The sequence below is a fragment of the Echiichthys vipera genome, assembly GCF_963691815.1.
Source record: "Echiichthys vipera genome assembly, chromosome: 4".
Classification (NCBI taxonomy): Eukaryota; Metazoa; Chordata; class Actinopteri; order Perciformes; family Trachinidae; genus Echiichthys; species Echiichthys vipera.
The window spans coordinates 19,958,912-19,982,457 of NC_139829.1; the positions used below are offsets into that span (position 1 = coordinate 19,958,912).

General features: G+C 42.5%; 1 protein-coding gene across 1 annotated transcript in view; it reads left to right on the forward strand.

The window, feature by feature from the left end:
* Positions 1–23,546, forward strand: part of ank1a (ankyrin 1, erythrocytic a) — a 46,240-nt gene that overhangs the window by 2,073 nt on the left and 20,621 nt on the right. Inside the window, exons 3-31 of the mRNA XM_083912515.1 lie at positions 6,282–6,383; positions 9,029–9,127; positions 9,554–9,652; positions 9,921–10,019; positions 10,203–10,388; positions 10,504–10,602; positions 10,709–10,807; positions 10,920–11,018; positions 11,293–11,490; positions 11,585–11,683; positions 11,790–11,888; positions 11,999–12,097; positions 12,374–12,571; positions 12,691–12,789; positions 12,889–12,987; positions 13,074–13,271; positions 13,404–13,502; positions 14,634–14,732; positions 15,603–15,701; positions 15,791–15,883; positions 16,007–16,079; positions 16,243–16,263; positions 19,134–19,254; positions 19,435–19,513; positions 20,599–20,714; positions 21,098–21,322; positions 21,440–21,594; positions 21,683–21,894; positions 23,276–23,480. Of these exons, the coding sequence (XP_083768641.1) occupies positions 6,282–6,383; positions 9,029–9,127; positions 9,554–9,652; positions 9,921–10,019; positions 10,203–10,388; positions 10,504–10,602; positions 10,709–10,807; positions 10,920–11,018; positions 11,293–11,490; positions 11,585–11,683; positions 11,790–11,888; positions 11,999–12,097; positions 12,374–12,571; positions 12,691–12,789; positions 12,889–12,987; positions 13,074–13,271; positions 13,404–13,502; positions 14,634–14,732; positions 15,603–15,701; positions 15,791–15,883; positions 16,007–16,079; positions 16,243–16,263; positions 19,134–19,254; positions 19,435–19,513; positions 20,599–20,714; positions 21,098–21,322; positions 21,440–21,594; positions 21,683–21,894; positions 23,276–23,480 (3,568 nt within the window). The remainder of the gene's footprint in view (positions 1–6,281; positions 6,384–9,028; positions 9,128–9,553; positions 9,653–9,920; positions 10,020–10,202; positions 10,389–10,503; positions 10,603–10,708; positions 10,808–10,919; positions 11,019–11,292; positions 11,491–11,584; positions 11,684–11,789; positions 11,889–11,998; positions 12,098–12,373; positions 12,572–12,690; positions 12,790–12,888; positions 12,988–13,073; positions 13,272–13,403; positions 13,503–14,633; positions 14,733–15,602; positions 15,702–15,790; positions 15,884–16,006; positions 16,080–16,242; positions 16,264–19,133; positions 19,255–19,434; positions 19,514–20,598; positions 20,715–21,097; positions 21,323–21,439; positions 21,595–21,682; positions 21,895–23,275; positions 23,481–23,546) is intronic.

Here is a 23,546-nt window from a genome sequence, read left to right on the forward strand (position 1 = left end):
CATCATTCAAATTATAGGGCAGAAAGGATTCAGAGTAGTTTTAATGTTTACTTTTACAGTGTTGGACTTGAATTGTACATATTTCAGGTCAGTCCAATATATATATTTTCTTTCTACCCCTGCAGACTGTTATATTCTGTATAACTACTATGCAGTAAGACACAGGATGTTTACCATATCTTGATCCTATCCTCCAAAAGTTCCAAACCCTATCTCCTCCTTATGGCATTCACCCTCTTTGTCACCCCCACAAAAGATCACAATATCCATGACAATCTCATCTACAGGCACAGAGGCGGCAGCAGGGCCAAATATAAAGAGACAATCAATGAGTACGGCAGGGACAAACAGTGGGATACAGAGAGGGGGAGGCTGGGAGTGTGAGAAAGTAAATAGTAAAAATGGGACAAGACGCTTCGCCATATACAGGAAATAGAAGCAGACGGACAGATTTACATACAGACAGGGGGTGTTGAGTGGGGGAATGTAACAGCTTCATCCCAGTGCCCCGCTCGCTTGCTTCCTGTAAATGTGTCCATAGCTGAACAGTCCCAAAGGTCTCATTCTGACTGACTGTACACTTACTACTTCTCTGTAGCCGGAAACGGCCCGCTGCCTGCTCATCCTCTTCAAGCAGCCTGAGATGAAGGCAGAGATGGGGGCCTGAGGTGGGGGGAAAAAACAGGACAGAGAGAGAGAAAAAATCAATTTCTACAACAAATGCAAGTCAGCAGAAAAAGTGTGATGAAACGCGGCTGTTTAAGCACTCTACAGTAATTTCCATATCCGCTGTTCCATGCTCCACTAAAATGAACGGAAACCGACCAATCACGCTGTTAGTTTAAATACATCAAGATATTGAGTTTAGCAGGGGAAATTAGCAGACGTTATATACAGAGTTTTGTGTGCTTGCACAATTTATGTTGTTTAAAGTTCAGGAAATTATTGCAAGTGAAGCAGGACTTGTAACATGCTGAACATACATATGCACGTTATTTTCACCTTTCTGCTGGCTGTACAAAATAGCGGCGGTTGCACTTAAAATATTTATGATTTGCACCTGGTGCTGTGTCTGCAATTCCATGTTGTTTTAGTGTGTGTGTGTGTGTGTGTGTGTGTGTGTGTGTGTGTGTGTGTGTGTGTGTGTGTGTGTGTGTGTGTGTGTGTGTGTGTGTGTGTGTGTGTGTGTGTGTGTGTGTGTGTGTGTGTGTGTGTGTGTGTGTGTGTGTGTGTGTGTGTGTGTGTGTGAGAGAGAGAAAAAGGCACTGTGTCTGTGTATTGTGAATTTTATGTTGATTTGAATAGAAATGCTGCAATTCTTTCACGTGGATGATAGTGTCACAACATCATGGATCTTTGGCAGAGAGATTCTCCCTTTGACATTCAGTGGAAGAGCTCCAGGATTTTGCATTAGCAAAACAGTCTTGGCTCGCTCTTCTGTAGCAATGAGACTGTTCAGACGGAGAATAACTTGTCTAGACTGTTAGGAAGGAACTGAGATACTGATGGGTCAAAATGTGATTAAGGGAGTTAGACAGAAAACTATATATATATATCTGTTCATGAAAAAATCTGCTTATTTTTTCCAACACGTCCTCATACCTAAATAACAAAATATGGCTGTTTCCAATGACTGCAAAAACGACATATAAAGCAAGTTCAGAACCAGAACTACTTAAGACAAGGCAACAAAAACCTTACAAACTATGATTAGGAACAGATCCTAGATTGGCTTAAAATGACTCACAGACGGAGCTACACCAAGACACAGACGTGACTGACTTTCACAGGGGCCATGAGCACTGGTCTCCTGGCTGAAAGTCCTGTGTTTGTTTGATTCATCCCGACTTTCCTCCTTACGTGGAGTTTGGCACTTGAATAACTACGTCACCTTAGTTTTTCATTTGCTTCGCAGAAAAATACTACGGCCGCCGGCTAACAACAAATGTTAAAATGGGTCGTTATAAGATACTTGCACAATTGGCCAATACGGCTGTTTTTTTGGATTAGGACAGTCTTATTTCTACTCTTTTTTTGAAGGGGGACTCAACACTTTTAAAACCACCTGGGAAGGATAAATGTTTTTAGGGTAAAAGTGCTTATCCCACAAATAATAAGGCCCTCACCTGCATTGAGGATTTACAGGTAGATATTGTTTAATTTTTAAGGGGGGCACAAGTAGGAAAAAAGGGTTTGGAAGCCCCGACAAGCCTATTTCTGCTTGAGCTAAGAGAAAATGGTTATATTAAAATATGTCTAGACATTATGTAAAGCGACAATTATCTGGGCTAGGAATGCCGGGTCATTGTCTTTGCAGTCACTGTACGCAGCATCCTTTGCTGAAATTATAACGACGTTATGTTAGAAACAGTTGAATGAATGTTCTCTGCTGAGGTTACTGTGAGTCCAATGCAGCATTACAGTGTCTGTAAGTAATACTGCAACAGTAGCAGCCACTGCAACGAGAGAAGAAGGGGAACAGTTTGCACAAAGACGTACTTCAGATATTATCTAAATCATCATCATCATGACGTTTGCAGTTAGATCACAAACATAGTTTTATCACTGTGAGAGTCTTTCTACTCTCCCATTAATGCTTCACATTGTCTTACGAAACACACACACACACACACACACTCAATCAATCGATCTCCTGTAAAAATGATTATTGTGCAGGTCTAGTCGTCTGTTGCAGAGAATCTTGGTCCTCATGTATACATAGCCTACACACACGAGTGTACATTGAGTTTTTCGAACACTGCAGTCCACGCAGCGAAGGGGGGTGATGATGTCATTCTGTCTGCTGCAGCACCAGCAGAGGAGGAAAGCGGGGAGGGGGAAGAGAGGGAGAAAAATGTAAAAGGGATAGAGGAGAGGAGGAAGGCAATGGGGAAGAAAAGCTGAGATAAAGACAGGGAAAGGAGAGTTCAGGGCAGAGGATTTTCTGTGATGAGATAGGGGAATCATTTGACTTGGTAATTTTGAGCTTCATTATAAGGAGCCTTTTCACCGTCTTAGCCTGAGGACAGTTGCATATACGTTGCACGACAGTGTGTTGATATTGCTAATGTTAACCGTGGAGCTGCTGAGTGAGGTTATTGTCTGTTTCTTTTGCTCCAAACAGTGTGATTAATGTGCTCACTCCTTTTTTTTTGTTGCTCAGGCCCAGAGCCCTGTGGCTTGTCTGCTCTCTATGCGAATAATCAGAGAGGGACACATTCATCTAAATCGTCCTGCAAGAGGCAACAGAAAAATTACCACACAACAATTTTCAGGCTGCTCCTTGTATGTGCAAGTGTCCTCTGGCACATGCATGTGCACACTGTACTCTACATGTTTATGTCTGAGTTAGTGGAGGGGTGTGGTTACCCTGAATCCTTATCTCACCACAGCACACACTCAGTTATTGACGCAAGCAGATTCTCTCAGTAACATGCAGGACTGACCACCTGCAAAGTATATTTGAGCCACATCTAGCTTGAGTCTTTCTGGGTGATTCTGAGTCTCTGCAGGAGTTCAGTAGGCTGTTTCTGGGTGCAGTCAACTGAGTCTGGGGGTGGGAAACCCAGCAGAGGGGCCTCAGACAGGGTCACCATGGTTTTTACCCGCAACCATTTGCTGTGGGACCACCTATATTGTGTTTTGTGTGAGTCTTTGCATCAGCTATATTTGCTTCTACTTTGATGAAAGGATTGTTCTTGTCACCATGGCAGAGTCTGCAAACAGGCTGCACTCCACTGCGTTGTGTGTAGTTTCCGTGTGGGCAGTATACATATATATATATACCTGTGTAAAAGGATCAAAAGTAGTTGGATCTTCCTTTTACAATTTAAATCTATTTTCACCTAATATCTATATACAATACCTGTAGGTTTGAATAAGCAATTATGAAACTTACTACTAGAATATTATATAATATTATATAATATTATTATAATATATATTTGTGAAAGCCTCTCTTCTATATAAAACTTTTCCACATTTTCTTTAATTTAATTTTAAATGCTGAATGGATTCTCAAACAGGTAGCACATGTGCGCCCAACCATACACAAAAAAGATGCATTTGTTGAAATAGTGCTGTTTCAGGATGGCGTCTCTCAATATGGAGATTGTAACTCCAATGACAGGTGTGTGTGTGTGTGTGTGTGTGTGTGCGTGTGTGTGTGTGTGTGTGTGTGGTGTGTGTGTGTGTGTGTGTGTGTGTGTGTGTGTGTGTGTGTGTGTGTGTGTGTGTGTGTGTGTGTGTGTGTGTGTGTGTGTGTCTCTGTGTCTGTGTGTCTCTGTGTCTGTGTGTCTGTGTGTGTGTGCGTACGCACAGGATAGCAGGTGTACTGGGGTCAGTTTGTTGCTGTGCGGCCAACTAGAGGGAGGAGGATTGTGGGTTTTCGTCAAAGTGAGAGTCTTACAGGACTTAGAGTAGTAAGAGGGAGAACATGGCTCACAAAGACAGCTTGGAAACTGTGAGTAAATAAAACTGTTCACTGAGACACTGAACAGACCAAACTAGAAACAGTTGATACTTTTTATTTTCTTTTGAGTGTTTACTGTATCTCTATATGAAAATACATATCTAAATGTAGAGGTTTTTTGTTTCACAGTACATCTAGTGTTTCTTTTTTTGTGTGCGAATGTCCGTCCCCCATTTGGCATGTGTGTAAGTGCGACTCAGAGGCTTTGTACTGCAGAATAGTGATATATGTCTTTCAATTGTCTGTGAGAAAAAACAAAAAACATCTTTTGGAGATAATGACAATGACAAGAGGCAAGTGGCTCCGCATGAGTTGGCGTACTCTCACAAAAGCCCAGGATTTTATTTCTTTACACACAGTATGCTGCCTACTGTAGGAAGTACGTCACTCTGACAGTGATTCTCAAATCTGGTAGTTACTGTTTTGCTACTGTAATTTGCTGGAAGCACTCTTTCCTTTTAGAGTTTTCTGTTCCTGTGCCATGATCGCTCCTAGCTTCTTTTATTGTGACCTCTCTCTTTGCACAGCGCACTGGTGTGATGCTTAGGGTGTGTTGTGTCATTTGTTGCTATGCCTCAACTTCAGGCATGTGGATCCTTTCTCTTATTTTACTCACGCTCACTATTTGTCAAAAGAGAACCAACAACCCTGTCACAACAATGGACAACACAGATTAAAGTGCTGTGTTGTTGTTGAGAAGCTGTGTGTGTGTGTGTGTTTGTGTGTGTGTGTTTGTGTGTGTGTGTGTGTGTGTGTGTGTGTGTGTGTGTGTGTGTGTGTGTGTGTGTGTGTGTGTGTGTGTGTGTGTGTGTGTGTGTGTGTGTGTGTGTGTGTGTGTGTGTGTGTGTGTGTGTGTGTGTGTGTGTATGTGTGTGTGTGTGTGAATCAAATGAGGTTTATACATGAATTTATTCTCTGCATTTGTGTGAAAACACTGAATGATTGGACGGCTGATGATTTTCCCTGACCAGCATATTGAGATAGCTGGTAAGGGAGGAGGGATGGGCCAGGGGAGAGAAGAGATTATGTAAATGAAATGGGGGGAAAAAAGTGCAGGGTTTGCCGCAGTCAAGCTTCTCCCTATGGTTCTCCCTCGTCGCTGGCGCTTCTCCTCCTCTCCTCTCCTCTCCTCTCCCTCGCTCTCCCCCTGTGCCGCATGAGTGATCCTGTTTCTGCAGCACCTCTGCCTGCCTGGGAGAGGCATGAAGCCCTCAGACACAAACAAAACACAGACAAAAACACTAGACGTGCCATGTGCCGGCCCGTGAGTCGGGACTTGCCAAATTCTCTCTCTTCCTCTCCCTCCCTCTCTCGCTCTCCATTCACTTTGTGTCTCTTATTCTCTCTTCCATTCACACACACATAAACTCAGAGTCCAGACAAAGAGCCAACAGTCTGCTTGGCACAATAGACACCCCAGTAGCTGTTGGTGTTATCACAGTTGCTTTATCACCTGAGTGCAGAGGACAGACTTGTGGACACATTATTAGAGGTTTTGTTGATCCCCGGAGTTTGTGTACTCCACTACTTCACCTACATGCCCACCACACCCTCAACAAGTGCATTTCAAGGTGCAGATGTGTCAAACTGTCCAACTGCACTGTCCAAAATCTGAAGGGGTGGAGTGACATGAGAGGAAAGTGATGGATTAAAACTATTTCAGTCCTTCAAATGCCCCGAAAGAAAAAATTAAACAAACTTTGTCTCCCTCTCCATTTTCCCTCTCCACTTCTCTACTTTATGTCACTCACTTTCTCTTATACCCCTTACCCCCCCTCTCTCTCTTTCCCTGTCTCTGTTACGCTTGCAGGCAGATGCTGGCAACAGTTTTCTCCGAGCGGCCCGTTCCGGCAACCTGGACAAGGCCCTGGACCATATCAAAAACGGCATTGATATAAATACAGCCAATCAGGTGAGATTCTCCGATTGGTCATGATTGGCGAGCTCCTGTAACTGTAAGCCAATGATTTTTACTTCTAATGACTTAGCTTTTTACTAATGTTGGGCAATTCTGCTTAAAACTGATCTTCAATTGTATTGCGTTGGAGTGGCAAGGGCGGCATGATATGAGGGAAATATGCCATATCATTATTGAATATTGTGATAACATTATTGAATAATGCTCAATTGTGCCTTTCTGCTGCTGTTACTGCCAAAATACAACAAATTGTTGAAAAAGAATTCCAATATTATTTGATCAAACAAATTAAATAATCTGAGCAAAGTATAGTTACATGTGTATTTCATGAGTATTTCTTGGATTTCACAGCCCTAATAATGGCCAGAATAGAAACTATTTATGAGTATTTGTATGTCACTGTTGGTCCACAGTTGCATTGTGCCAGGATTTGGTCTTCCCTATCTGCTTTCTAATGGATTATATTAAAATTAAGGATGTGGGTGGACTGCCCACCTCTCATTTGTGAATGGAAATATGCAGTACAGTTTGGTTAATGGAATTTGTGAACAGTGAAAGGATTTGTCATTTTTCATCAAAAACCAAACATTTGCAGTGCTTATACGTTACGTACAAGTTATATGACAAGTATATGGTTTAATTTGGGATCAAATTCATAAAGGTTTTGCATTATGTTCTGCTCAAATATTGCCCATATATACCACCGTGTGATGTATTATTATTTCTGTATAAATGTGTTTTAAATGCCCGGTGTGCATGATGTGCCTGACTTGTTCACTGTGCTGTTATGTGCCTGTGCACTCAGTCATACCATATGTGCATGCTCAGGTAGACCGTTAATCAGTGGCTGAAGGTGGCAGGTGGAGTGAACAGGGTCTCCAAGGAAGGTGATAGATGGGGCAGGGGCTTCTCCTTCGCCTTGTCTCTTCCATCCTGCCTCCTTTACTCTGACGGTTGTTCCCAGAGTGGCCAGAAAGAGGCAGCGTTAGTTGGGCTTGGACTGCTGCCCTCAAGCTACTGAAACTTGGCCAAAATTTTGTGTGTGTGTGTGTGTGTGTGTGTGCGCGTGCGTGTGTGCGTGCGTGCGTGCGTGCTTGCGTGAGAGAGAGGATTCCTCTTGCTCATTAATCTAACTTAGTCACACTTTCCCTTCCATTTATTTATGCTGTCCTCAACATTTTATAATTATTAACTGGTAATGCTCCTGTCAGGGTTTCTATAAAGTCTATTTTTAGACCCCATAAGAGACCCCACATAACAACAGATCTATTCATGTAAAGTGACAGTATACAGTTGCCTTTACTGGCAAAATCCTTCACTGCGATGAAAGGAGACTCCCCATGGATAAAGAACATAATCACATGTAGAAATATAGTCCACGCTTTTTTGAATTCTCCTGAATTACACAATTTAATTGCATTTTTCTTGATATTTGTCCTGTTGAATTGTGTTATTTTCACGGTTTGGTGTTAATTGTATTTGAATTAAAGTGATAATCTACAACCTTCTTGCGTCACTTAAATTAAGAAACACCTTTCACACTTTCTTTCATTTCTATGTGATTACAGCATGATAGAAATGAGCATGATGGGGTTTATTTTATAGAAAGATGAAATGCTAGCAAAGTTAGGAGAGGACTAAACACAGAAGCTTTAACGTTGCTCATTGCACTAATACTTAAGAAGCCAAAAGTAGCTATAGCCGCTTATATTTATTCACATTCTTCCATTTACTCTCTCTACAGTATGGTGAAACATTACACACAACTCACTTATTTACCTTCAAAATTTGTACAATGATGCAGTGATTTTCTTTTCAAAGTTGTAGATTGTCACTTGAACCCCGGTGGTGAGAGCCTTGTTGTTCTGGTTGTGTGGCTGTTGGTCCTGATGCTGTATGTAAAGTCTGGTGGAGGCATGACTGTGGCAGCTGTGTTTCCTTGTCTGAGTGGATACCTCTCACCAGCACACTGCCTCACTCCTGCTCTCCCCTTCTTGTGTTTTACCTCTTCTGTCCCTCTCAACCTAACAACCTCTCTCTACCCTCTCTCCTCCTCCGTTTGTGTTCTGTTTTCTAACTCTCCCCTTTTTTCTTGCTTTTTGCCTCCTCTTACTCTCCCTCCCCTCCCTCTCTTCTCTGTCTGCAGTAGAGTGATGGTGTGCTGTGGTCTCCACACTCAGAGGAATAATATCAGTGGTGTGGGAAAGGTCCAACCTCACATGTCCTGTGCGGCTGAAGGAAGGCTGTGTGAGGTCAGACCTATCCCACACGGCTCTTATTCTTCCCAGCCACGAGACCAGCGGCCTGCCATCCCCCTCCCGTCCTCCTCTTCCTCCTCCTCCTCTCACCATCATTAATCGAATGAAAAATGTTCACATCCTGACTTTCATCCCTGTAGACATTGTTAATGACCAACTTGATTCAGAGAGTACTGCATGCGTGGTGTCCAGTGTAAGTATTTGCCTGCTTTGGTTTGTGAGTGCTTCAGTCACTGTGATGATTAAAAAAAATAAAAAAGAATTGGCATGGCCTACTGTACATGTGTTTGTGTGTATATGTGTGGTTATTTCTTTTAGATTAGGAAACATATCTGTGTTTGGGACCCTTCAGTATGAGGTCTTCTCTGCTCTCTCACTCAGAATGGGCTCAACGGGCTGCATCTGGCCTCGAAAGAAGGCCATGTTAAAATGGTGCTGGAGCTACTCCACAATGGAATTGTACTGGAGACCACCACAAAGGTAAAAATCCTCAGAAAATTACTCCTGCTTCGAATTTACATGTACGTTTTTAAGTTTGCTTTCTTGCCAAGAGTGAGATGAGAACATTTTACTTATGGTCACTAAACCACACAAGGAACAGACCCCTGGAAAACCACAATAAGTAACTTACTGAGTAGTGATCTTGAGAGGTGCTGAAAGGTGGATTTTGTTACCTTTGAACTGAGCACTGATAGATGTTCACCCCTTGTTTCCATTCTTTATGCTAAGCTAAGCTAACTGACTGCTGGGTGTATCTTCATATCTATGTAAAGACATGAGAGTGGTATTAATATTTTTATCTGATCCTTCACAAGAAAGCAAACAGTCCCAAAATGTTGGACTTCTCCTTTCTAAGTCCTTGTTATGACCGTGTACTCTTTTTCTTATGTATCTGTGATTAAACAGAAAGGGAACACAGCCCTGCACATTGCAGCCCTGGCAGGGCAGGAACAGGTGGTCACAGAGCTGGTTAACTACGGGGCCAATGTCAACGCTCAGTCCCAGGTGAGACTTAGCGCTGCTCTCTCTCTGCGGTGATCACAGGACATGCTGGGGCCACTCCTCAGTACTACTATGTGAACTCTACTGTGAAACCATTGTAGGAACCATCTGTTAACAAGTGTCTCTGTTCCTATATATGTGTATGTTGAGATTCCTCTCTCTGTACATCCTTGTGCGTGCATCTGTGACCGTCTTCCTGTCTTTCTTTTTGCTGTGCGTGTGTCTCCTCTGCTGCTGTGTGTGTGTATCTGTGTGCATCTTTCTGAGACAGAAAGGTTTCACTCCACTCTACATGGCTGCACAAGAAAACCATCTAGAGGTTGTGAAGTTTCTTCTGGAGAACGGAGCCAATCAGAGCATTCCAACTGAGGTACTAAGGGACTGAGAGCCGTTTTCAAATAGTAATCTCCCAAATTCCTCACTCCTATCCTCGCTGATCCAGACATCGCTGTGTTTCCATTCTGTTCCGTTCCCATAAGCCTCTCTCCTTACACCTCTCTCATTTTCTCTCCATGAGTCACCCAGTCTTCTAACTCTCTCCTGTGCGCTGCAGGATGGATTCACTCCTCTTGCCGTGGCTCTTCAGCAGGGACATGAGAATGTCGTAGCCCTGCTCATCAACTACGGCACCAAGGGAAAGGTTCGCCTCCCTGCGCTGCACATTGCAGCACGCAATGACGACACCCGCACAGCCGCAGTGCTTCTGCAGAATGACCCCAATCCTGATGTACTCAGCAAGGTAAATGTGTTTGTGTGTACCACTGCAGATATGATCGTGCAGTACATGCACAATAGCTACAGATCATCTGTGTTAGGTGTCATGTACATGTACTCACCCTGATGTGTCCCTGCAGACTGGATTTACACCCCTCCACATTGCTGCACACTATGAAAACTTGAACGTTGCTCAACTTCTGCTCAACAGAGGAGCCAATGTCAACTTCACCCCAAAGGTAGAGAATAATTGATGTTGATTGGAGGTTAATCTCTCTGTTCTTGCTGCACTCTGTCTGTTGCCCTTGTGCGTGTCCGTCTAAGTGCATCCGTTTCTCTCTGCAGAACGGCATCACTCCTCTGCACATTGCAGCTAGACGGGGGAATGTGATAATGGTCCGACTCCTGCTGGACAGAGGGGCTCAGATTGACGCCAAGACCAAGGTGCAGCAGACATCCATCGTATCTTTTTTTTTTTTTTTTTTTACAAAATCTTTGATTCCCTTACTTATCTGATGCATAATTAACTAAATCATTACCAACCCTCTCTCTCCAGGATGAGCTGACTCCTCTGCACTGTGCAGCTAGAAATGGTCATGTCAGGATTATAGAGATCCTGTTGGACCATGGAGCCCCCATCCAGGCAAAGACCAAGGTAATCCACCTTGATACAAGTAAATTCAATTATCTACTTCTCTTAGTAATGAACAGAACACCATGTGGTTTGGTAATAAGTGCAAATCACAGAGTTGTTTTGCGCTCTAAAATGAATTAAATGAAAGTGAAAGTTTGTAATCTATTAGCCAAATACAGCCATAGATCGCTCCTGCTACTGCTTCATGTTCGGATTGTTTGTTTTCACAACGAGACAAGCTGCTTCCTGTTTTGCAAGGAATGAAGGAGTCAACACATCTTGTTTTTTTTTGCAGAATGGCCTGTCTCCGATCCACATGTCAGCACAGGGGGACCACATGGACTGCGTCAAGCAGCTTTTGCAGTACAATGCAGAGATTGATGATATCACACTGGATCACCTTACCCCTCTGCATGTGGCCGCACACTGCGGCCACCACCGCATGGCCAAAGTCCTGCTGGACAAAGGGGGGAAACCCAACTCTCGGGCATTGGTAAGTGACAAATACGCAATAACATGAACAATGATCGATTCAGACAAGGCACAGTTTTTTTTATCTTTGTTAATTGTTCCTTTATTTTTTACAGAATGGCTTTACTCCTCTGCATATTGCTTGTAAAAAGAACCACATGCGTGTGATGGATCTGCTGCTTAAACACTCTGCATCGATAGAGGCTGTGACTGAGGTGAGGGAACAAAAAAGATGGGGTTGACAATATCAGCTTAGATCATTATATTGAAGGGGATTGGTGTGCAAGACCATTTATAATATTCTTTTTCTCTTCTGAACAGTCTGGCCTGACCCCCTTGCATGTGGCCTCATTTATGGGTCATCTCAACATTGTGAAGATCCTGCTGCAGAAAGGAGCTTCACCCAGTGCCTCCAATGTGGTGAGTTTCCTTCTCAAATAACCAACTCACCTCTGCACTGGTGTTGTTGTTGCTGTTGTTGTAATAGTGATGAATCTGGGTGGGTGGTTTGTGTTTCTGTGCATGAGTAGAAAGTGGAGACTCCTCTTCATATGGCATCTCGGGCAGGACACTATGAGGTGGCAGAATTTTTACTTCAGAATGCAGCACCGGTGGACGCCAAGGCCAAGGTAGAGATTTGACATTCTACAGCACAATCCACATATCGTGTTTGACAAATACTCTTAATGTGATACATGTAAGCTTTAATTTAGATAGTTTGCTCAGCAACTAAGTCGAATATGCTAATTTCCCTCCTACACACCATAGCCTCAATTTACAGTTTGTGTAACAAGTCAAGGCTATAGTGGAGGAACTGAGAAGAGAAAACAAGATGATTATGTCACTAGAGAAAACATTTTACCACTGGAGTTTCATGCAGCACCTTACCATAATTAATATCCCAGGATGACCAAACACCCCTACACTGTGCCGCTCGGATGGGCCACAAAGACCTAGTGAAGCTGCTGCTGGAGCACAAAGCCAACCCCAACTCCACCACCACAGCAGGCCACACACCCCTACACATCTCTGCCAGGGAAGGTCACTCACAAACCGTACGCATCCTACTGGACATGGAAGCTCAGCAAACTAAGATGACTAAGGTAAAACCTGCCTACTCACCCTTCACTGCATAACAATTGGCTGTCTTAAAACTGTCAGCCCTAATAGCTGTGTTCTCCAGTCTAATGCTGTGTCCTCTTCCTCATTGGTGCCTCTGTAGAAAGGCTTCACTCCGCTTCATGTGGCCTCCAAGTACGGCAAGGTGGATGTAGCAGAGCTGTTGTTGGAGAGAGGAGCCAACCCTAATGCTGCTGGCAAGGTAAGAGAAGCATAGATGTCGGCTGTATGGAAGAAAAAGCCAAAAAGGTGAATAAAGCTTTGTTTTATTATTCTGATTCACTTTTGATTGTTTGTGCAGAATGGTTTGACTCCGCTGCATGTTGCTGTGCATCACAACAACCTGGATGTTGTCAACTTGCTTGTCAGCAAGGGAGGGTCGCCGCATAGTGCAGCCAGGGTAAATAAATAAAATATCATGCTGAATGGCCCAGTTTCATGCACATACACATATTTTTCTAACCACAACTCATGCCTGCGCTCCAGAATGGCTACACCGCCCTCCACATAGCATCCAAGCAGAATCAGGTGGAGGTGGCCAACAGCCTGCTGCAGTACGGAGCTTCGGCCAATGCTGAGTCACTGCAGGGAGTCACGCCTCTCCACCTGGCCTCGCAGGAAGGAAGGCCCGACATGGTCTCCCTGCTCATCTCCAAACAGGCCAATGTCAACCTTGGAAACAAGGCAAGAAACACATAGATGAGTAAAGAATGACTGACATTTATTTGGTCCATTCAAACAAAAAAATTATATGTAACTTGGGCTTGGGTTTGTTCTGTGTTTGACCTTTTGTCTTCTGAATCTGGTTGCCCTCAGAGTGGATTAACCCCGCTCCATCTGGTGGCACAGGAAGGACATGTTGGCATCGCAGATATTTTGGTTAAGCAAGGGGCTTCAGTCTACGCTGCCACACGGGTAAGACCTTTTCCGTCTCATGGCAAACTGTTGCACAGTTATCAAAGCCTTATCAGTGTAGAAACTACTTGTGCCTTCCACATTGAGCCATAGCAGATAGTGTCCAAATGCTGGAGCATAAATAGCCTCATAGCAAAGGGTTATGTTACCAGCACGGCCGTCCGTTGATTGGTTCAGACCCCGTAGAGCTGTGGTGCTTAGAGCAGCTCTACAGCAGTGTTTGCAGAAAATAGTTAGTAGGGTGTAATTTATGTGTAGAATTATATAATGTGATCAGTACAACACACCCAACCAAAGTTTAACACCTCTTTGACGCAGTCTTTGACCAGATTAGAGCAGTTTAGGCTTTACCTACTGTATGTGGGAGCATTTTTCGTGGGCAAGAACATCTAATACCACAGTGTAGAAATACTCCGTTACAAAAGTGTTTGGATCAAAATGTACTTTTTATTAGTTAATTATGCAAAATGGGCCATTTCAGAATAACCATATTATATAACTGAATTATAAATACTGATGTGCATTACTTTATTGTTGCCTCTGGAAAACAACTGGGGCTTATTTTTTACTTTATTTACTGCCGGGTAGCCTCTGAATTTCAGGCGCCAATACAGTCTTATCTTTATCCAAACTTTTACATCATAATGCATTTGTTGATTGCATTTTGTGTTATTATTCTGAATCTGCTAAGTAACTAGTAAGCAAAAAGGTTTCCTCTGAAAGGCACTTCAGTAGTAAGTATAAAGTAGCAGAAAATGGAATTGCTCAAGCAAAGTTTATGTACCTCAAGATTGTATTTAAGTACAGTACTTGTGTAAATATACTTTCCACAACTGGGGGCTCTTGTACTGAAATTCATCATAATGTAATATCAAGATGCTATTGTTATTGTTACCATCCCATATGTGAGAAATAATGTTACCCTGTCTTGTTAAATGGAGGCCTGAATGCAGTTTTTATCACTCTATTCTCAAAATATTTTTTTAATTACTAGTTAATGTAATATTCATGAACCATTCAACACCAAATCTGCATAATGCATTCAAATTAAAAGGTCATTAAGACACTAGAGTTATACGACAGCTGTGATTTTGCGTTTAAAACTTTTTACTTTTTCTCTCTCACTGTCAGATGGGCTACACCCCTCTCCATGTAGCGTGTCACTATGGCAACATCAAGATGGTGAAGTTCCTCCTGCAGCAACAGGCCAATGTCAACAGCAAAACAAGGGTGAGTGCCTCCTTCTGGTTTTACATCAAACTACAATACAGTTAGTCAAGGCCTGAGTCACTCACCACCACACACCATAGTGTGTCAGGAAATATAATTACAGTACATTAGAGTTAAAAGCACGAGTCGTGGCTGTTGCAGGGTTCTTCTCGGTGAGACCTGTTAATAATGGTTTATAGGTGGGGGGGGCATTTTATCTCTAAAGTGTAATGTACTTTACAAGTTTTGGAGAGACTGGAAGTATTTTATTTCCAAGTCTGAAATGCAGAATTTACAAGTATTTCACAAGTAAGGGAAGTTTGTAAAGCACCAACTCGTGATTATGTTTGTCATTTGTGTAATCAGCAGATTTTCTTGTTTTCTCGATCGTGATTTTACTCTGTAAAAAGTGGACGCACCGGTACATGGACAGCTGCGGACACCACAGACAAATTGTAGTTCTGTTAATATGATTTTTGAAATCCACTCGGATGTCCACGAGCAGTAGATTGGCATTTTGTTGCACATTTAATTTTCTTGATATTGGTTTAAAGATGAATTGTAGAGTTATTGGTAGAGTGATCTCTCTTCACAGTTATTTTGGTTTTCCAGCCCAGTGCAGCAGCGTAGTGACAGCACATACAAGCCCACGCAATCACAAAAAATGAGAGGTACCCGACTGTGCACACAGAGCCTACGCGTACACCCTCTGTTGACAAACTTTACGTCACACAGACCCTCAAAAAAGGTTTAATTATAATAATAAAATGACAGTTTTCCAGATTCACAGTTGACTTGTTATGGCTTCAAGATTCAGGAAGATGATATTTAGATCTTAGATGTAACTTTCTTACTTTAAATGAGTAAGAATACATTTAATCTCTCTTTCAGCTGGGTTACAGTCCTCTGCACCAGGCGGCCCAGCAGGGACACACAGACATTGTGACACTGTTGCTGAAGCATGGAGCTCAGCCCAACGAGACAACAACAGTGAGCATGAACGCACCTCGTCTTTTTCAAAACAATTGATAAAGTTGGGTTTCAGACATCTGATCGATCTGCTTCCCTCTGTCTGTCAGAACGGTACTTCAGCCCTGGCCATTGCTAAGAGGTTGGGCTACATCTCTGTGATTGACGTCCTAAAGCTTGTCACTGAGGAGACGGTTTCCATGGTGAGAAGTTTAGAAACGCCGCTATACCCTCTGGATACAGTACTGGCATAATGTGGCCATGATAATCACATGGAAATAAGAAGTTGACACTCACTGTTGTAAATGGTTCTCTCCTCTGAGCAGACAACCACGGAGAAACATCGCATGAGTTTCCCAGAAACAGTGGATGAGATACTGGACGTGTCTGAAGATGAAGGTAGAGAACTACAATTATTATTATTATCATTCACATAAGACAGTCGGAAAAATCAGCAACGTTGATGTTACCTTAACATTACTTGTTAATGAGGCTGATTTTATAATGTTTTACCTGGTCACATAAATATTCATTTTTTTCTAATTCCTTTTGCCTTTTTTAGGAATTGCACAGCTAACATTAGGTATGAATGTCTCTTTCTTTCTTCGTGCGGCATTCATAGGTCATTGTATTAAAGTGTGTGGCTCCATTTCAAGCTCTATCTCTCAATCTTTACCTCTTTGCCTCTCTCTATCTCTCTCTCTCTCTCTCTCTCTCGTTCCCTCTGTAGTGGCGCTCACTGTGATGGTGGCTCTGGTTTCTCATTGGCATGCACCCATAGCACCCATGTCTGTAACCTTTATGTCCCTTCAATAACACCCTCATTCTCTAACTCCCCAGACGTCTTTTTTCCTCCATGTTATGACGGCAGTTACAGTCATAAATCAACCCTATAAGCATCTGATACATTAATACTAATATCAAATCAAATTTAACAAATCTTAGCTTTAAAAAAACACATTCAAAATCTCCCCCTGTTAATAGTGGAATAGTGTCTCCATTTGAACCTGTCTCCATTGTGATGTCGATCCCATAACGCATCATTCTTTGTGAGTGGCTATAATTGATAAACAATTGATTATGCAACTATTTTAGATGAACTACAGAGAATTATCTCCCATCTCTACTGTCACTTTCAGCTCTACGGAGGCTTAAGCAGATTTTAGCTGATTGTTTTGGTTGTCCGGCCTGCAGTGTTATTTTTTTGGTTCACTCTCACCACTCTCGTAGTGAATCGACCACAACAGGCAGCTGTTTTTAGATATATTCCCCAGGAGTTGGTGGAGAAACCAAGTAGAAACCTCCAGAGCTGAAAAATGAAACAAACGGCAGACACTACAATTTCTTGCATGGCCACTTGAGGCTGGCTCCAAAAGTGAGCCAATCCCTTTACTTTCCAATGTTAAAATGCCCAACTTTAGAGCAGAAATATACATGTTTTTACAGCCTGGTACAAGAAAAACAGTTTTAGTCTCTATAGCTATTTTCATTGTAATTGTGTCAACTGTATGGGGAGTGAGTTTTTATATTACTCACCCGTTTATATTGTATTAAGTCTTAAAGTTGACCGCAATAAAGGGCGCGCAAGACAGGTGGGTGCTGTCACACCGAATATGGACTTAATTTGACCCGCCTCAACTCGATCCACACTCCACCTCTTTGCCCAGTTTTTCGATTATGTGGGAGTTACTGTAGCCTGCGTCAGAAAGACAGAAAACATTGCCTTTATTCATCCCGCAAGGGGAAATTACATTTTTTCACTCTGTTATTATATTATTCACGTTACACACACACACAGGCCCAAAATACACACACATGCAAAAACAGGACCTATATACATGCAATTAATGGAGAGATGTCAGAGCGATGTCAGGGCGCCCCGAGCAGTTCGGGGTTTGGTGCCAGGCAACGGCAAGATGGCGACAGCACTTTGAGCTTCACAACGGTTCTTCAGAAACCTATGGGTGATGTCACAGAGAATACCCCCCACCCCCCACCAGAATCACTTATGCAGGTTTAACTTTTAATACCTGATGTTGACAACACCACTGACAATCATGTCAGGACATTATGCCTTGATATTTTTAGTCCCCTGATAATTTAACTGACAGATTGTCACCTTTGCTCTAAATATAGAAAGAAGTTACCAAGACACCATCTTAAAGACGCATCTCGTATCCGCAATGGTGAAATGATCTTGGCAGCTTATTTGATGAACACACTCATACGTGGTAACACCTTGCCTACACGTCGTGGCACACAACACTGAGAATATCCAGGACACAAGCTGACTCATATGAAACTGTGCAAACTGCACTCACAGAGTCAAACATGGTGTAATGACACCTACGACATCACTGGCTCTCGACCACTGACAGACGCCCACTCACACAAGCTTCGCTGATACTCTGGTCATAAATTCATTCACACAGGGAAGACTGATTACTGGTGAATTCTCAGAAATTACCGTGTGTTTTGGGGAGGTAAGTAAATCCACCTCTGCTCACCTCAAGATATACTGTTGCACTATTAAAGGGGAACAGCTTGTACTTTGGTCATCATGTGTGTAACAGTGGGCTGATGCGGTTCTGATTGTCTCTGTGTTTGCATTCTGGAGCAAATCTCCCCATACATCGCTCGCTGAGGCTGTTGATGTCTAAATCTTTAATCTCAGTAACTGTTTATTCACTAGACAATACACTTTTGGAATGAGATTATGCTGATGCCTGCTCTCCCCAGAGATCATGCAATGTGCACATCTATAATGCTGTTGCCTATAACTGAGATTTTATGGGTTTTTGAAAACTCTAGACTACATTTGAAAGGTGTCATCTCTTATTTCAATGTAGTAATGTTTTAGGGGTTATGAATGAAAAGGGTTGGTCTCAGTAGCCTGAGACTACATCTGGTTACAATGACCTGCTGTATTGATCCCGCACTCGTACATCATGGACTCAGAAGTGGTAAGTTCCAGATTTCTGATTACAAGTGAATGCAGCATAACTGTTGATCCGGGACGACAGACCAACCGCTGTCAGCAGCGTCTCTAACATGGTGGCATATTTATATGTAGGGAGGGAATGTCACCACAGACACACAGAGTAGTGTAGAAGTGTTTTCATTAGTGGGTCATGTGATCAGTCACCATTGTTTTAACTCACTCTTTGATAGACAGTAACTTAAAAGACAATTAATTAGATGAAAATCTTACGGAGTATAACTTTAACTAGCAGTGAGAAGTTTAGTGTAAAGAACATTGTCACTAATGTCCCATCTCACCAGTCTAACCCCTAAATCACAGAGCCATCTCCTGACGTCTAACCCTTCTAACAGCTGGTTAACAATCTTGTTCTTTTCTTCTTTCTTTCTTTCTGTCTTTCTTTCTTTCTCGTGTGCTGTTTCACCAACCTGACCACGGTCTGTTCGCTCTCTTTGGCATGTTGTTCTCTGAAGGAGAGGAGCTCTTGGGGACAGAAGGGGCCAGGTACATGAAGATGGATGACATGAAAGACCATGATGACGATTTCCTCTCCCCCAAGAAATCACTGGAGTACGAGAGAGGGCTGGGCACAGCGTAAGGGGGGCTGGGTGGGGACATAGGTGGAGAGCCAAGCTGGTAGTCACAAGCTAATAGGTGTATGGGTAGATGGGGATGCACCATAAACACTCACTAAACACCAGGGATGAGCACTTGGGAGGAGATGTAAAGAAAATACTTTAATCTGACTTGTGTTTTTCTCTTTTCATACAACAGGAACTACTCGCCAGCCATTCCCAGGATCCCCAGAGTCTCTCCAGAGACCATTATCCTGAAAGAACATGAGATAGATCAGGTACTGAACAGAGCAGCTTGAGATAGAGAAAATAGATAACTTTTTTGTCGCATGCCTCCACGATGAATAGAGAATCAAAAGATGAAGAGACAGGGGTTCATGCTTGACAGCAGCCAAACTATATCATAACATCAGTTTACAAACTCTCACACAACTCGCGCAGTATGATCCAAGTTGCATTTATGGAGTCGTATGCTCAGTAAGGTTTTAGCAATAATGCATGACCAGTTTTAAAGAGAAATCGCGTTCCCAGTAAAGGTGTGGTGCAACACCAAAGTTTAATTGAAAAATGCACTTGATGAGTAATTGATATACAAATGGTAATTTTGAAGGTGAAATATTTCTTTAAGTATTGCACTTCAATAAGGTTGAGGGATTTTGCAAAAAACACATTTAAGCGAGAATGGTCAAAACTGAAGAAGCAGAGGCCGAGATAACCTGACTGTTAGTCCCTAGTATGGGTCAGAAACACTGGCGCTTTAAATTCACATAATGCAACTTAATAGCTTTCATTAGGCCATCGCTGACGTCTTTCAAACTTAACAAGTTTGCAATGCATGGTCTCTGTTATGAAGTCTTATGTAGTCTTGAGCCCAAGTTGAAATGAATCAAGTGATGAAACATCGGTAGAGTGCCCTTTTACTCAAAGTCCACTTCGTCGTTGACCACATCTCAAAGTCTTCATCAGTGATTAAAGTTTGCTCAGTGGACTCATACAAAACTGAGCAACCTTCGTCTGCTAATGAAGACGGTGAGATGCTCAGTGAAAAAGCTTGCAACCTGACCTTGAGGGTTGAGTTTTTTTTTCTGGTATTTTCCACCTCTTGAAATTATATTGTAAATGAGAATTTAATTAACAGTCTTTTGAAGGTTAATGATGAACCATCTCTGGATCCACTTTAAAAATAGCACTTTAAAAATGAGCACATAGGCATAATCTGTCATCATTGCCCTCTCCATAGACTCTCCATTAAACAGATCATAGTGTAAGTAATACACTTTGGGGTTCATATACAGTAAAATATTATGCTAAACAGTGTGCTTTTGTGGACATCTCTAACAGTTTGTCTTTCTGTCTGTCGTAGCAACACACTCCACTTCCACTGCCTAAAGAATATGATGAGGACTCACTGATTCCCAGCAGCCCGGCGACGGAGACGTCAGACAATGTCAGCCCAGTCGCCAGTCCCATACACACAGGGTCAGCAAAACTTTTTTTTAACTATCTCACCACGGCATATTAGGGCCATTATAGGAAAAATAAAATAAAAAATACAGAGCTGGGGTAGGGGGGTAATCTTAAAATGCTTGGCTATTTTCTGATATTTAACCACATCACTTCATTTTCGAAGGTTGGATCACACCACAGACGCCATCGCTTGCCATGTATTATACCTGAAGTGTGATTTTTTTTTTTCCTCAAAAATGTATGGTTTTAATCTCGGAACTGATTTTTCATATACCATATTACTCCCCTTCCCCTGCTCCATAATTATATATTTTTTTAACCTAAAATGGCCCTAATACGCTATCGTACCATTTAATATCTGGCAGCTAATAGTTACAATCTTTGTCCAATAATAGGTTCCTGGTCAGTTTTATGGTAGATGCTCGTGGCGGCTCAATGCGAGGCAGCAGGCATAACGGTCTGCGTGTCATCATACCTCCGCGGACCTGTGCGGCACCCACCCGCATCACCTGCCGCCTGGTAAAGCCGCAGAAGCTGACCAGCCCCCCTCCGCTGGTGGAGGGAGAGGGGCTGGCCAGCAGGATCATCTCCCTCGGGCCAGCCGGGATGCAGTTCCTGGGGTGAGGAAGCAACTGAAACTGAAAATAGTCAAGATTTTTTTTGATTCCTCTTGATGCACAAAAACACAATATTATTTATAGTAAATAATTGTCATTTTTTCTGGTGTTGTGTCGCAGACCGGTGATAGTGGAGATCCCCCACTTTGCTGCTCTGGGTCGTGGTGACCGGGAGCTCGTGGTTCTGAGGAGCGAGAACGGCTCAGTGTGGAAAGAACATCGCAACCGCTACGGTGATGAGGTGCTAGAAACTATACTCAACGGGATGGATGAGGGTAAGACTTTAAATAGTCAATCTCAGGCTATGAGTCAGACATGGGTGGTATCGCTTCCTGAGAGTTTAACCCCCTTTTATCTCCTCAGAATTAGAAAGTCAAGAGGAGCTCGGGAAGAAGCGTATCCGTCGCATCATCTCCACCGACTTCCCCCTTTACTTTGCTGTTGTGTCACGAGTCCAGCAAGAGAGCGACCTGATTGGACCAGAAGGAGGTTCGCTGACTAGTAAACTGGTGCCCTTGGTCCAGGCCACGTTTCCTGAGACGGCAGTTACCAAACGAGTCCGTCTGGGGCTGCAGGTGAGATGGGACGATGAGGAGAAGGAAGGAGAAGAAAGACAGAATCGTTAATGCCTGTTTTGCCTGTTTTGCCTGGATGAAAAGCATGTTGGATGTACTTTGATTGACTTTGGAATTACCTGAACATATCAGCACTTGTGCCAAGTTTTCCTGATTTAGTTTTCTATTCTTTGTTTATTTTGCCTTTTTTGTGTGTGTGTTATTAGAGGACCTTTTTTATTTCACCCAGCGCATGCACTTGGCACCTTTAAACAACTGTGGACTGCTCATTTAGTGCTGAAATGTTAGTTTGTTTTATCTTGATGTCTTTCTCACTAATGTATTTATTTTACCCTGTGTTAACTGTATTTAAAACATTCATTTAAGACAACTAAGTAGTTAGTCGAACATTACTCGATGGGAACTATTTTTGCAGAATAGCCAGGAAAGACTGTTATTTGAGTTTATACTTATCTGGAAAATGTTTGCTGAAGCATATAGCCCCCTTTGTTGTGTAAAGCTACACTTCTCAGGTCTTATGCGCCTTTTCTCAGATTTGCTCACTTGGGGTTTCAAGGCTACATTTGCATGTGATTTTATTTTCACATCTGCTACAATATGTTTTCCAGAGTGTAGGTTTTATAGCATTAGATTGCATTAATCCCTATCTAGTTTTAACAAAATCATTTAAAATTATTTTTGAATATGTAGGTCAGCATCTTATGAAGTTTAATTATCAGATCGAAACGTGTCCAATGTCAAAATCTGTTTCAGTAAACCAAAATGAAAGGTAGATGTAGTATGAATGGACCTTCTGCTGTTGTGGTTTAGACATATGAATGACTCAACAAGATACATATGTCCTGTAAACTAATGTGCTGCCACACGTGCCGTAATCTCTAAAATGAAATGGTGAATGTAACAAATGCAAAATAGACTATTAGCATATTTTTTGTGAACATATCTATATATCTATATCTGAAAAAAACACAGTGCCTTTTTCTTTGATATCCATTTTGTATTAATGATTGTAAAAGCTTCATGTTAACACATTGTTCTATTTTATAATAAAAAAAGAGTTAAGGCCTAAAAACAGCTTGTGATGCTATTGTCTTTCCAACTGTGTTGTTTAACCATGAGGTATTTTATTCACTATGAACTTTTCTCTCTCTCTTCATCTTTATTATTTTTATTTTTTTTGGTTGTCTTGTCTTTTAACCCTTTTTCATCCATCTCCCATTCTCCTGTTCTACCTGCTATCCAAATATATTTTTTTTAATCCCCATTTCCGGTTCATATATTCCTCTCCTTTGTCTAATTTACCTATTGTTTTCTACCATACCATCAAACCTGTGCCTGTGTTATTTTCCCCCCTCTCTCCATCATTTACTTTAAACCTCAGGCTCAACCAGTTCCAGATGAGCTGGTTGCAAAGCTGCTGGGTAACCAGGCAAACTTTAGCCCCGTGGTCACTGTGGAGCCCCGGCGGCGCAAGTTTCACCGGCCCATCGGCCTGTGTATGCCGCTGCCCCCGTCCTGGCGGGACAGCCCCCGAGACTCCGGGGAGGGTGACACCACCAGTCTACGTCTGCTTTGCTCTGTCATAGGTACTGTACGCCACCACTTGGAGTTGTGTGTGTGTGCGTTTGTGTCGACTGGAGCGGTTCCCCTAC